The sequence below is a fragment of the Prunus avium genome, chromosome 3 (genome assembly GCF_965620075.1).
Source record: "Prunus avium chromosome 3, drPruAviu1.hap1.1, whole genome shotgun sequence".
In the NCBI taxonomy this organism is placed as follows: domain Eukaryota; kingdom Viridiplantae; phylum Streptophyta; class Magnoliopsida; order Rosales; family Rosaceae; genus Prunus; species Prunus avium.
The window spans coordinates 31,630,245-31,645,061 of NC_142286.1; the positions used below are offsets into that span (position 1 = coordinate 31,630,245).

Genomic DNA, 14,817 nt, shown 5'->3' on the forward strand with positions numbered 1-14,817 from the left:
GTGTAAAAATATAAATGACGATGATCAGAGATATTGAGATTATTGGGTGGACTTGTTTCAATCAAAAGCAAGCATCCAACGCACAACAGCAACACAAGGCAGCAGCACAGCCCTTCCAGAAGCCATCACCCTTTGACTTGGTTTCTACAGGAACAGAGTTCTGGGGCACATCTCTTGTTGGGTAGCCTGCAGGAGGTGGAGCTTGCACATGATATTGCTGGGCAGAGTTGGGAGCTTGGGCAGGGTATGCTGCTGCTACATGAAAGTCATCAAACAATTGTCAATAACCATATTGTTGAACAGAAGTTCAAAACTTTAAGCAACCCACCCACCAACAACAAATGAATTTTCAAAGTGTTTTGCCAAGTTGCTGAAAACTAGTAATTGAAGTGCAGAAATTCAGTACCTGTGGAATTCGTTGAACTCATCTTTGAAGAAAGGCTGTGAAATTCAAAAGAATATGAGATGTTGGGGTTTAGAATGAGAAATAGTTGGAAGGTTTTGAGTTATTGGTTTAGAGATGAGAGATGAAGAATATTTATAGTAGAGAAGCAGATGCAGATGAGAATGGGGAAGAACTGATGGAGGTTGTTTCTTAAAAGGTAATGCCTCATACGTGGGCGGCTAAACCACGTGGGGCATAATATCAAGCCGATTAACACAAGGCAAATCCACATTTAGACTAATGGTGATGATCTTTAATCAAGTCGAAATGGTGGCGTGTCTTGCTTGTTAATTCTTATGATACAAGATATTGACACGTGCCACCTTATGACTCATATAAAAAATCAGACCAATAAAAAAAAGACTCATAGAAAAAAAAAATCCTTATTTGTTTTATTGGTTTTTTTTAATCGAAATTGTCCATGAATTTTTGTCTGAGTGACTTGAGTGTCATTTTAGTCATTCAATTAATTTTTTCATTTTAATATTCTTCAAAATATCTATGAATGTCAGATAGATCACACACGCCAAAATCTGTCAATATTGCTAATAAATTATGAGATAACACCTTTGTTTTTGGGTAGGAAATATTTTTGCTTATCATTTTAACTCAAGACACCACCTTTTTTGATACTTGACATGTGTTCATATGCACAATCATTGTTAATTTTTTACTTTGATTTATGTTATGTAATCATAGTTATAATTATAGACACGTATCAAATGTGAAGAAGGGTGGTGAGCAAGGCACGAAAATATCCCTAAACCAAATCCCTCCTCTCGAGCAATTAGACACCAGTAATCACCTGTTACTTAAGAACAACAAGGCTAGACAGGTCATGATAGTAATGATACCCAAATGGACTTATATTAATATTCACATGCCGAAAACTCATCAATATTCGACACAGGTGAAAGTGGGGCAGGTATTATCGCATAATAAAATTCTTTCTTTTTCAATACGAAGATGGAACGACCTTCTAGTGTTTCCATTCAACGTTAAGAAATGAAGAACAGGAAGGCAAAGGGGTCAAGAACTCAAGGCCATCAAGGAATCAATTGAATTGAAATAGAAATATTATTTATTGTAAACCTATTTTTAGTTAGGACGCAATGGTTGCTGTAAGATTAAGTAGTTGTTGATCTGCTTTGCTTGTCGGTTGTTCTTCTTCTTATCCAATTCTTTCTGTTTCTGTGCCCACCTAAAAACAAACCATTGCTTTCTGTCGTTATTGGATTATTTTGTGTTATAATAATAAGATGATGGGCTTCATCAAAACACGACATGTGTCTCAATTCTTGAACAATGTAGATGATTGGGCCTGCGGCAAATACGACAAGAGCTGGGCCTCATATGCAACTCTTAAGGCCTCTCTTCGGCTGTACCAAATTTCCCAATTGTGGCTCTATAAGAGCTCTCATGGCCCAGAGTCCTGCCCAGTGTTATTGTGTTTAGATATCAATTATGTCGGTCCAAGAATTCTATAGTGAGGGTCTTATACATGGTCCTTAAGTGAGGTCCTATTTTTTAACCGTTGAATCAGTTTAATTAATTAATTTGATCAAACGGCTAAGAGATAGGACTTTACCTAAGGGTATAAGGCCCTCAGTATAAAATGATTCTACGGCAGCCGGCTATGGTAGTGTGTCCGTTTTCTTGTACCTAAGAGTAAATTTATTTTATTGTAATTTTGAGTAGTTTAGAATAGTTTTCGTACATATACAAGAAAAGTAACGACAATTGCTATTGTGGGTTTTTCTTTCATATTGCATATGAGATCTTTGCCTCCGATAAGATTAAAACAACAAAAAGTTTCCTAGACTGTTTTTGGTTATTGGCTTGAACCGAAATTGTGAAGCTTTTAAACACTTCAAATAAACTTCTCTTTTATATAAGCGATAACAAAAAATACTTTAAATTACTCTAAACTACGAAAAAGGAGAATCGAACTCGAATGCAATAGAACAGACACACTATCATCATCTTCTTCAAATAAAACTTGGCTTATGAATTATAACTTGAGATTTTTTTTAAAAAAAAATTGATAAAAGGAACTATCTCTGAGGTTCTAACTGTAGGTTGCAGCAAAAGATGCACTTTTCCCCTTTGCCTTTTGCATTCGTTGCCAAAAATACAATCCTATTAGCAAATTAATAATTAATTTGATTTGAACTAATTAAGGTTGAGGTTTACAAGTCACGTGCCTATTGGTGGGTGGGTAGGGTTTGAGGTACAACCCACAGCCAGCTACAACTTCTTTGCCAACATTACTTACGTACGTTACCACGCTTTTCATGATCAACACGTTTATTTTTCATCTTCTTTGTGCTGGAGAGAAAAAATGGCGGACGGATGGACCGCATTGTACCATCGGCAATTTGCCCCAAGTTTAATGCCTTACTTTATGTCTCTTTCCCTTCCAAAAGGTCTTTTTTCCTGAGAACGAGAAAAGTGTGCTTTAGGTAAGCCTAACACTAATAAGGGCCACCAAATTTGAATCTTAAATAATGTATCATAAAATTTAAAGCGGATTCAGATTTGAATCAATACACTTTCACGTACGTATCAATTAAATCAAAATAATTATAATTTGCTACCGTGACGTCTGAATTACAATTCGTTTCATGCTCGCTCTTTTTATTACTCGTTGTATATAGTTTGGTGGGTGGAGGCTCTGGAGCATTCTCCCCTTGATAGAAATTATGTAATGCTTTCATTGAGAAGCACGCTGGCGTTCCACAGGGAGATGGAGTTGTATATGGCGCACTAAATTTGGCGTTTTGCTTGAGTTTCATGCGTTTTACACTTCACTTTTCCACCATTCAAGTCGGCAAGCTTGTTTGCCGCAGCTTGCAGTTTTTAGTACAAACTGTGGTAAAAAAGATTTTTCCAAAATCAATGATTGTGTTTAGTCACCTTTATTCATATTCGGCACATAGTTATTTTGTACTTTTGATTGTTTATCAATAATATTATCGCTTATTTTCAAAAGGTTTTTTTTCAAGGAACAAAATTACCTGGTGTGAATATTATTTTATCCCAAAATCTATGATCAATATAAACATTTAACATTATCCGTAAATCCCACGGAAGACAAAAGAAAAAAGGTGAAAGTAGCAAAGCATATCATTGATGGATGACGTAGTTAAAACTTAAAAGGGTGTGGTGTTTATCGAAATTTACACGTGTTGAAAAACACTACCATGACAAAATCAAAATATATATGGTTGTGTTGTGGGTGGTCCGAAGCCTAACTTGAGCTCCATTGGACAATTGAATGCATGCTTAAGAGGAGTTCACATCCACCTAACTAAAAGTAGAAATGATAGAGCAATACAAAAGTTGAACAAAGAAGACTTAACTGCAACTTGGTATTTCTTTAGGATTTTAATTTTGAAAGAAGACTTCATTTTTTTAAAAAAATTGCAATTGGATACTTTGTAATTAGAAAAAAAAAAACACAAATTGTTTTTACATTTGAACGAGTTTCTTGACTTTATGATATATTTAGGCCCCATTTGGTTCATGGATAAAATTTGATATTTCCCATGTTATTTCCCAAGGGATGAGAAATGGAAAATTCATTTCCCATGTTTAGTAATGTTGAGAAAGTAACCAGGAAAATACTATTTTATTTCCTTTCCCATGTTTGATTTGTGCAAGAATATATTGGCTTCGTGGACCATAGATGAGGACAAAATTACCACTTTATTGAGGACAAAATGGTCATGAAAAAGATATATTTATTGCTGACCCTTAGTTTCCCACATGAAGGGTTCCATTTTCTCACCTCTACCTGGACTTACTAAACATGAGAAATCATTCCAAGTCCCATTTCCCATAAACCAAATGCAGCTAAAGTTTATAGAAAGACAACTCATTATATCTTCTCTTTAAAAAAAATTATTTTCATTTAAATGTTAATTTGAACATAGGCTTCTTATAAGTTATTATTTTAGCTGTCTTGTCAAATATATGTTTGTTCCTATTAATTAAACTTCTTGGAGGTAGCTAGTGAATCGTGATCAATATGCATAATTTATTTTAGTGAAAGCATGACTTCGATCCTACTAAAGTGTACATTTTTTAAACTGGAAACAACCAGAAAAGAAAAAAAAAAACTTAATTAAACATTTTTTACAATTTTTAATTAACACTTAATTAAACATTATTTTGAAAACTAAATTAAAAGGAGAGAAAGGTCTATTATATTTAATTGTACTAATTTTCTTTGTTCCAAAAGGAGTGAACATGAAATAGGCTTATAAATTATAACTGTACACATCATGAAGCACATGCCTAGTTGACTCATCCTCCCCTATCTCCCCTCTCTATTAATATTGCCTTGGTTTGGACTCTCAGATCATCACCTTAATAACATTTAAGAGAGAGAAAGAGAGAAAGAGGAGAGAGAGAGATGGGAAACATGAAGTGCATAAAGAGGTCCAATTCCATCATCATCTTGGTTCCCTATCCAGCACAAGGACATGTCACTCCCATGCTTAAATTAGCCTCAGCCTTCCTCAGCCATGGCTTCAAGCCAGTGCTGGTCACACCAGACCACATTCACAACCAGATAGTCCCAAAGGTTGAACAAAACGACAAGATTTTGTGCATGCCAATCCCAGATGGACTGGACAAGGACGCCCCAAGGGACTTCTTCGCCATTGAGAAGGCCATGGAGAACACCATGCCAGGCCATCTGGAAAGCCTTGTTCATCAACTTGATCATCAGGATGGTGATCAAGTGGTGTGTATAGTTGCTGATTTGTTGGCTTCGTGGGCCATAGATGTAGCCAATCGCTGTGGGGTACCCTCTGCTGGGTTTTGGCCTGCGATGCTTGCCACATATCGCTTGATCACTGCCATACCAGATATGGTCAGGACAGGTCTCATTTCTGATACAGGTTGGTTTTTGCTGATATATTAATATTTAGTGTGCATGATATCATCTTGAGTGAATCATTTGCCTTCTTAGTTTCTCATTTTTGGTATATTTTTTTTTTTGTCAATACAAAGCGATAGTTTAAAACAATTCTAATTTACGAAAAAGGGAATTTGCGTGTGATGGGGCTGGCACACTGCCCTGGCCAATTCCATAACCCACATCGACGTCCCCTTTTAGAGTCTTTAATAAATGTCTTCAAGTTTTGCATTTTTCTAAGAAAAATAATATTTTTATTTGTGTCACATGATTATATTTTGTCATAGTATAATTTTATTATAAATAAAACTATTTATATCACATTTATTAATTATATTTCGTAATTATTTAGTATTATTCTGAATTAGAAATTGCCTGGGGTGTGCTTGAATTAAACATACATGCCAACCAAGGTGGTTGGTGTGAGTGGTTCGGCACTCTCATTCCTTAAGAGAGATTAGGGGTTCGATCCCTGCTCTCGTACGGAGTCACCATTTTGGCCAACACTTTACCCCTTACGGGCCGATCCGGTGTGAGTGGGGATTAGTCTGGGTTATGGTTAAGGCTTAAAGGTGCCACCCATAGTTGGGGCCCATCCAGGACCACCTCATGGTTCAGATAAAAAAAAAAAAAACATACATCCACATATATAAATATATTTTATATATAATATAATATATTGAAGTAAGCACGTTTGGACAAGTGATGTTGAGGGCCAAAATGATACCTATAGTTTTCCCATAATGTTGTAATTAAAGCTGTAAATTATTGATGAAAAATTGTTAGACTTAATATTTTATATTGTGAGTTTGGTATATAAAAATTCCACTAGATCATATTTTTTTATAGCAGAAAATGTCTCATGAGTTGTAGTATTGTAGTTTGGTTGACTGCGGTGAAAAAAAAAAATATATAAATTTATCAATGTGGAAGTTCACATGAGATGGGGATGGGACTTGAATACATTACTGATCCAGGCATGAAACCTTCAGTACTTAGTTGGGCATGACTTTATTGTAGTTTTAAGTAACCAGGCACGTGCCATACATTAAAGTAAGCTAATTAACTTTGTTATTGTTAATTAAACTTGACTAGTATAAAGGCTAACAAAATCATGACTTTAATTAACAGAATCACATATGTGAATTGTTAATTAGTATGATTAGATTAGAAGTCAGATTCACTTACCCCTTTATTAATCACATCCGTAATTTATCTATATGAGTCGGACCATAAAGTAATGTGTTCAGTAAATATGATAATGGACTTACGTGATATTACTATATTTGCAGGATTTCCAAAGCAACATGGTGGTATATGCTTGCCTAATCAACCTCTGCTCTCTAGTGAAGATCTTCCCTGGTTGATTGGCACCCCAGCTTCAAGAAAAGCAAGATTCAAATTTTGGAAAAGAACCTTGGATCGATCAAAAACTCTTCCATGGCTCCTTGTAAATTCTTTTCCAAATGAATATTGCACCAATGGTGAACAACAACTTGATCATCATCAATTAGTCAAGATGAACACTCAAGCCCAACAACCTCTAGTTTTCCCAATTGGTCCTCTGAGCAAGCACACAACAATCAAGAACCCTAGCTTTTGGGAAGAAGACACAAGCTGCTTAACTTGGCTAGACAAGCAAAACCCTAACAGTGTAATTTACATATCTTTTGGAAGTTGGGTAAGCCCCATTGGAGGGGCAAAGGTGAGAAGCTTGGCATTGGCACTTGAAGCTTTGGGGAAGCCATTCCTTTGGGTGCTTGGGTCTTCATGGCTTGGAGGGCTACCAAATGGGTACTTGGAGAGAGTCTCAAGGCAAGGCAAAGTTGTTTCATGGGCCCCACAAATGGAGGTCCTGCAACACAAAGCTGTAGGGTTTTATCTCACACATTGTGGCTGGAACTCAACAATGGAGGCCATCCAGTGCCAAAAACCCCTCTTGTGCTATCCAGTGGCTGGGGACCAATTTGTAAATTGTGCCTACATTGTCAAAGTTTGGAGAATTGGGGTGAAATTAATTGGGTTTGGACAGAAGGATGTGGAGGAAGGATTGAAAAAGGTGGTGGAGGATGCTGAGATGAGCAACAGGCTGAGGAAGCTAAATAAAAGGACCATGGGAGATGAGGCTAATTTGAGAGTTGTGGCTAATCTCTCTGCCTTCATTGATGATCAGCTTAAGATATTAACACTTGGGTTTTCCTCCAATGGTGTTCATGATTATGATTAAGATATATAGCTTATTATATTTTGTTAATTATGTAATTTAATATGTAAAGAGAGAGTATAAATCAATACATAGTAGTGGAATTCCATCGTAACACATTAATTATTTTTGTTGAGAAATTCTAGAATTGCATTCATAATTCAGTTAAAAAAGCCACTAACCACAAAAGGCCAATACAAACTAGCCACAAAGGGCTGTTACAATAAGGAGGGGTCTAACATAAAAATTAAGACAATTTGGTGCTACTCCACTAACGATTAAGCATGATTGAAGAAATTATGGTATAGGCATCCCAACTAAGATTGTAAACTCAGAATAATTAAAAAGAGATAAAGCTTAAAAAAAAAACCAAACCATAACAATACAAATAAAACTATCACAAAAGAGAGGTGAAAACTACACGAGAATCCAAAGAGTCTCTATGACTTATTCCAAATATAAAGAATTAATTTAAGTATTGGTTTATATAATTTATAAATTTACTAAACTGACCTGTACCAGCCTCACCTATCCCGGGTTCATATCCTTTTCAAATAGATAAACTATCTAAAATTAGTTAATTGTATTGAGTTTCGTATGCTAATACAACTTACGAGTCGGCAAGTTGGTCATGTGGAACAAGAATACGATAGGTGTGAACTGAAACAACTTTAGGTTGCAATCTTGGTTAGTTGACTATTTTATCTTAGTCGACAGTGTTAGACGTGTAGATGTCTAACCCATTAAAGTGTGGTCTTATAATCATCAAAGGATTCTAAGACTTGATATCAATTAGGAGTTCAAATACAACTAAACCTGCAGCTCTATTAAAGTTAGTGTTTTAAGGCTAATATAAGAGCTAGAAGGATTCCTATCTTAATTGTGGATTAGAAGTTATAAACCTAATGCAATAAGGACTTCTTAAGAGTTTCTTGATGGGCAAGACTCTTAGGAAGATGCATATAAATACAAGTGCCCCTGCTCAACCGATCAAGCCAACCCACACAAAAGAATTCACCCCATCTAGAATGAGTGTATGAAGGGATCGGATTGAGGAGATGTGCTCTTGTATATTCTTGATGTGTGTTCTATCATGTGTAGTCATTATAGTTTACATGTGGTATCAGAGCCTAGGCTACATGTTTTAGAACCAAAAGAAATCGCCCACGTTTTCTGCTGCTGCTGGCTTACACTGTACGACTTTGGGCTGTTGTGTTTTCCTCCTTTTTTGCTGCATCTTGATCAAGCTTCCATGGGGTATGATATTTTATTGAATATGAATTGATTGCTAAAGTTTGCGGCTATAACATTAGTTTCATGTTTTTAATTATGCAAATTGCATCCAGTGGTCACGAATTAGTTTTAATCCTAAAGAATTGGCAACTAGTATTATAAAGGACCTCTAATATGAACTCATGTCGTGACACTTATATTGTTTGCCTTTGTATTGCTTCCCCTTTTATACCTCCCTGGACACAAATTAAATACAATTTCAAATAAAAACATCTTGTTTTACGGCATATTTGCATGATATTCATATGGTTTCAGTTTACGATATCATGCATACTGAGTTTGTGAATTGCGGCATGTTAAAATATTTTATAAAGATGACATCAGTTTTCTATATGTCAAGCATGCTTAATTTTCATAAATTGATACATACTTTCAGCCGTAGCTTCAGTTATTAATGTTAAATTGACCCAATCATGTTAAGTAATCGCATATGTCATGAACTGTTTTTGTCGTGACCCATTTTGGAGAAATATGTTCTATTGAGGTTTAGGTTTTATATTAGCATAGCAACTATACACATGCGAAAGGTTATAAAGTACCAACCCAAAGTGATAAAACCTAAAACTGAAAGTTAAGCAATATATTGTTTTATTACCCTTTATTACACTAACATACTTTGTTAAGCGTGTTTCGATATACAGCTTTTTCTCGTTCATGCTTGAAGGGTTGAGATCAAAGTTTCAAGAGTTCTTGTTTCAATTTAAAGAGCGAAAGCAACCTAGTTGATTAAAGAACATTTGATTCTAAGATTGGTTATTAAATGTGATAAAAGTATAAAGTTTTAACTTTATCATATTTGGAAGTTTTATGATCATAGTCTACAGATATTCTAGCAATGGTTGAGTGAGCCAAAGCAACTCAATCATTAATAGTTTTCTGGATTTAAAGAATTGATCATAATTGGCATTATAGGTGAAGGCGTGTTAAAAAACTCTCTGTCCAAAGATGTGAGTGGTTTAACATGAGTACACTTATAATGGAACAATATGGGAGATGCACTGCATGAATTAGCAAGGAATTTCTTCAGTCCAAAGACGTGGGAGTTTCTTTGTTCCGGAAATTCGTGTATGTGCATGTCCTAGTGTTGAAAACATGTTTAATTCTCTACCCAAAGGTGTGAATTAATTATGTTTGATTGAGGATATGGGGACAGATTGATTATATGATATATTTTGGAAGATTTCAGTTATGTCACAATGAACCTTAACTCCATTGGCATACAAATTTTATTCTTGTTATACGGATTGTAACATGTTTAAGTTGTTGATGATAATTTGATATTGGTGATCTTGAATAGTCATGAAAGTTAATGGTATGACAAAGAAATAGATTTTTGGTTGATCACATAAAGGAGATATGAGTATGAAAAATTGATTGCATTAATTTCTCATATCAAATATTCTCTCAAGTTACACTACAGTTTCTGATCACTATTAGTTCACATCAAGGTTTATGCATATTCATAGAATGTATGCAATTTTGGTATTTGTGACTTGATTGATCGAAAATTTGTGTTTTCTTATTTGGTTATGTATGGACATGTTTGATACTTGGCTATTTTTCATATGCAATCAAGTGACTGTTTTATATCATACAGCTGGATTGATTCATACGTGTAAAAGGATTGATACATATTTAATTGGATTGAATCACGTAAAGTTGGATTGATCTGTAAGGTTGTGTTCGTCATATAGAATGAAATAAAATAAAGTTGGCTTGTTTTAAATGGTACGGCGTACTGCTGCAAGTGTTTTTAAGGCATGATTGGTGTTATTTTTTATGCTTTCAGTATTGGATAAAGACAAACTTGCTTTGTGAATATATATTTACAAGTATTAATTGTGGTTATATCACTTGCATTTAAGGAATATCACTATTTTATTGCCATTATAGTTTTCAATTCTCAGTTTATCGACGTCTAATTATATGTCATGTTATATAGTATTCATGCTTGATATTAAGAAATATGATCGTTTCACCCAAGAAAGGATAATTTTGAAGGATAACCTAAAGAAAAACTTGGGTTTTGCATGGCAAATTATTTGGATAAACTTTTGTTTTAATATGAGGAAAATGTCATGCTATATGAAGTTTAGATCTTGCATTAGAAATAAGGATATTCTGCTGTTGTATTGCTTTTTCTTAATGAATGAGATGCATGGATAAAATTGCACTTTTGATTAAGGATCACTTAAGATACGGCACATTGCTATATATAAAATACTCAAGATACGATCTCTAGATTGCTCAAAGGTGTTTTTTTTTTCAAAAGTGACATTTTATATATTTTGGTTTTGTGATATGTTTTTAATTGTTTCGTTTGCACCTACATGCAACTTACTGTTTTATGATGTTTAGAATGCACATAAGGATAATTAAATTTTGAGAAGCATATTGATAGCATTCATAATTCTATAGTTAACTAATTTTTCAGTTTTGAACTATGCTGCTATGATGTCTATTTACATAATGTTGTAGTACGAATTAATTTGTGATAAAATTAGGCGATAAGGATCATTTTCTAAGCTTTCTTTAGACGCTAAATTCATGAAAATATATTGAGAATTGAATTTTTGGTGAATTTATAAAGTTGAAACAGATGCACAGGAATTTTCCTGACAGTTTCCGCATTATGAATAAAGATTGTTGAATGACTCACTTAAAGATCTTCAAATGAACTGAATTTTTGATATGTTGAGCATATACGTGTCTTCGTGAATTCTGCAAAGTTTCGTGATTATTGGATGTATAGATTATTTGTGAGAATTTTATTAGTGATCTGTGTTCAGGAAAAGTATGTGCTGACAAATTTTCTGAGTAACCTTGTAGGTCAATTTCAGACTTTTTAATTAGCTCTAAAACGACTCATTAATTTTTCTGTTTGAAGATTAATGACTCTAGTTTGTTTGCATTATTTTTATGCTAATCCGATTTATAAATTAATTATGGCAAATTCTCAAGTAATCACATATCATTGCTGGAATTTTCTTGACAGTTTTGTGCATTTAGGCTTATACTGTGAAGTACATTAGGAGCACGCCTTGAAAGTTCTTTTACACCTTTTTGTCACAGTTTTTCTAATCATAAGGTTATTGGTGCACTATATATTGAAGTAGCAAAGTAGTGAGTGTTTGCCCAAGTGGGAGAAGTGATGTAAAGTTTTGGGCTTCACACTCAATACCTTATTATCTTGTATTTTGATAAAGCTCACATAGGTTTTGGAGCATACATGGAATTCTTTTCTGGTTTTTTCTGGTTTTTGACACATTGAAGTTTTCTGAGTACTAATAAGCATACTTGGAACTGTTTGGATGACTGACTGTTTCGTTTTGGCTATTAAAATTCTTACCATGCTTATTGTTTTCTACTTGTATTGCTTAAAGAAAATTGAATATCGGTGTTTAAGATACGAGTGGAATAAAGTTGAATGCTTCCATTACAGTTTTTTTGTTTTTCTCATCTACATGCAACTTACATGTAAAGTGTTGTTTGAGAAAGAATTGAATAAATTAAATTTGAGCTCTAACTCTAAGGATTGGACTGCGATAAAGTTTTATAATGTATTCATTCATTTTATATGGTATTGATCCATTTTTGTAACATGCAAAATATATGTTTTGATGAGTGGGAGCATTTAATGATCTTCTTTGAGGATGTATTCGGTAATTTGGATATTTCTGATTAATCGCTTAACAATCTAATTTTGCATTAAGGTTTTTTAAGGCTAATAAGAACAAAGTTTGGTTTACGTATGTTATATGTTCTTATTATTTCATGCAGTTTTGTTCAAATCTTCAGTAGTTAATCAATGACTTTTGCCTTTTCAATTGAAATTTGTGATTGCTAATAAGCATTTGGATTTTGGTTCATGCTTGTAAGGGAGAAGGCAAAAGAAAGAATTTTTCCAGTGGTTCATTGATTCATTGAATAAGGTTGTTTCATACTTGTTACAATTATGGTTATGCCGTTAAGTTTTGATATGTAGAATTAGTGGGAGCTGAGTTTTATTCCACTTAATTTCGTTATTTTCTTAGAGACAGTTCAGTTATTTTGTTTACTACTGTTTGGTTCAATTCTTTTGATAAATTATGTGACTTCAGTTTTATATTTATTATTCTTGACAAATGAATCCAGTTACATGTCATCATGCAATATAGCTAGCTACAGTCACTGCATAAGACATGAATTCATACCAGAGTCATTAAGGAGAGATCTTGGTAATCTCTAAAGGGAGGGCGTATGAATGAAAGTGACCTTTGTAAACACAAATTAAGTTTGGTCATGATCATTCTGCATTCTAGTCTTGACGGAAGTCTCATGTGATCTTGAGAGCTTGTATGTGTAATTGTAAAGACCTTGAAATATAGAAATGTTCAATAAGTCTTGATAGTTCCATGCATGTTCTTTTGATTGACAGTGACTTGATTAGGAATTATAGTTGAATTGAATTCCATAGGCCTTACAATAATTGATATTGAGTTCTTGATGATCATTAGACCAAGTGGGAGAATGTTAGACGTGTAGATGTCTAACCCATTAAAGTGTGGTCTTATAATCATCAAAGGATTCTAAGACTTGATATCAATTAGGAGTTCAAATACAACTAAACCTGCAGCTCTATTAAAGTTAGTGTTTTAAGGCTAATATAAGAGCTAGAAGGATTCCTATCTTAATTGTGGATTAGAAGTTATAAACCTAATGCAATAAGGACTTCTTAAGAGTTTCTTGATGGGCAAGACTCTTAGGAAGATGCATATAAATACAAGTGCCCCTGCTCAACCGATCAAGCCAACCCACACAAAAGAATTCACCCCATCTAGAATGAGTGTATGAAGGGATCGGATTGAGGAGATGTGCTCTTGTATATTCTTGATGTGTGTTCTATCATGTGTAGTCATTATAGTTTACAGACAGTCCCAAAGAAAAAAATATAACAACAGAGAACTTAAGAACCTAGTTAGAAATTCGCGTATAATACTTGTATTATATACGTAAAAATATTTATATTTTTCTTTTACTTCTAAAAAATACAGTATAGTACACGTTTAAACAAAATCAAACCTTAGATTTTAATTATATTATTAAACTGATTTGATTGAAAAAGGGCATAATTTATACTTAAAGACTTTTTTTAGATTGATATTTGACAAACTTTGGTTGGCAAAGCCTCAATTAATAATAGTATAGATATAAACTTGAACGGTTTGAGCAGCTCTTTTCACCCTAATGCCAAAGGGTAATAGATGGTGGAGGATTCTTCAAGTAGTCAATTAAGGTGTGAAGGCCATAATTTTTATGTGGTGTTAACAATCAACTTATGTAATAATAATTTTACCGTTTATCTATACTAGACGATAATGATTATAGTAAGTTTTTGTTAACTATATACTAATTTTTGTTAATAATTATATACGTATGTTATAATATGAGTCGATTGATAAAAACACGTGATGATTTTATAAATGGTTATAGTATTAATATTTATATACACGTGTTATAACATGTGTATTAATTAATAACATCACACATTGTCTTAAGAAAATAACATCACATGCTAATGTGACTATCTTACTCAAGTACTTTTCCCATTCAAGTGTCAATTAATTACAAGTAATCTATATAAATGTTTTTGGGTTAATTTCAAACTCTCACTCTTAAGGCATATTTGTCGTTACACTCTCAATTTTAACCATTATGGACTCTTAAGGCATATGTGTCGTTTTGATATCAATTGAAGGGTATTTTCAGGCAATTGATGTCTTCCTCAAGTACTTTTGCTAAAAAACTATGACTAAGTTTGGACAGGAAGGCACCAATTGTTTGAAAATACCCTTCAATTGACCTCAAAAGAAGCGAATAAGTGAGACATAGTCCTATCACTTAGACAATTAACGGAAATTTTGACGGCCGAAACCAAATTGCAAAAACTTAAAAATATTAGAGTACATGATT

At 33.7% G+C, this 14,817-nt stretch overlaps 1 protein-coding gene across 1 annotated transcript; it reads left to right on the forward strand.

The window, feature by feature from the left end:
• The first annotated feature begins 4,770 nt into the window (after positions 1–4,770).
• On the forward strand, positions 4,771–7,687 carry LOC110768743 (UDP-Glycosyltransferase superfamily protein). Its single transcript, XM_021972589.2, has 2 exons — positions 4,771–5,352; positions 6,662–7,687. Exons 1-2 carry the CDS (start codon positions 4,863–4,865, stop codon positions 7,594–7,596), a joined length of 1,425 nt encoding a protein of 474 aa, XP_021828281.1. The 5' UTR covers positions 4,771–4,862; the 3' UTR covers positions 7,597–7,687.
• Positions 7,688–14,817: the final 7,130 nt, after the last annotated feature.

Bases quoted from the DNA above. Each gene is read 5' to 3' on its own strand.
- LOC110768743 (XM_021972589.2), top strand. From the start codon at position 4,863: ATGGGAAACATGAAGTGCATAAAGAGGTCCAATTCCATCATCATCTTG. The intron at 5,353-6,661 runs GTTGGTTTTTGC...CTATATTTGCAG, and splicing joins AGGTCTCATTTCTGATACAG to GATTTCCAAAGCAACATGGT.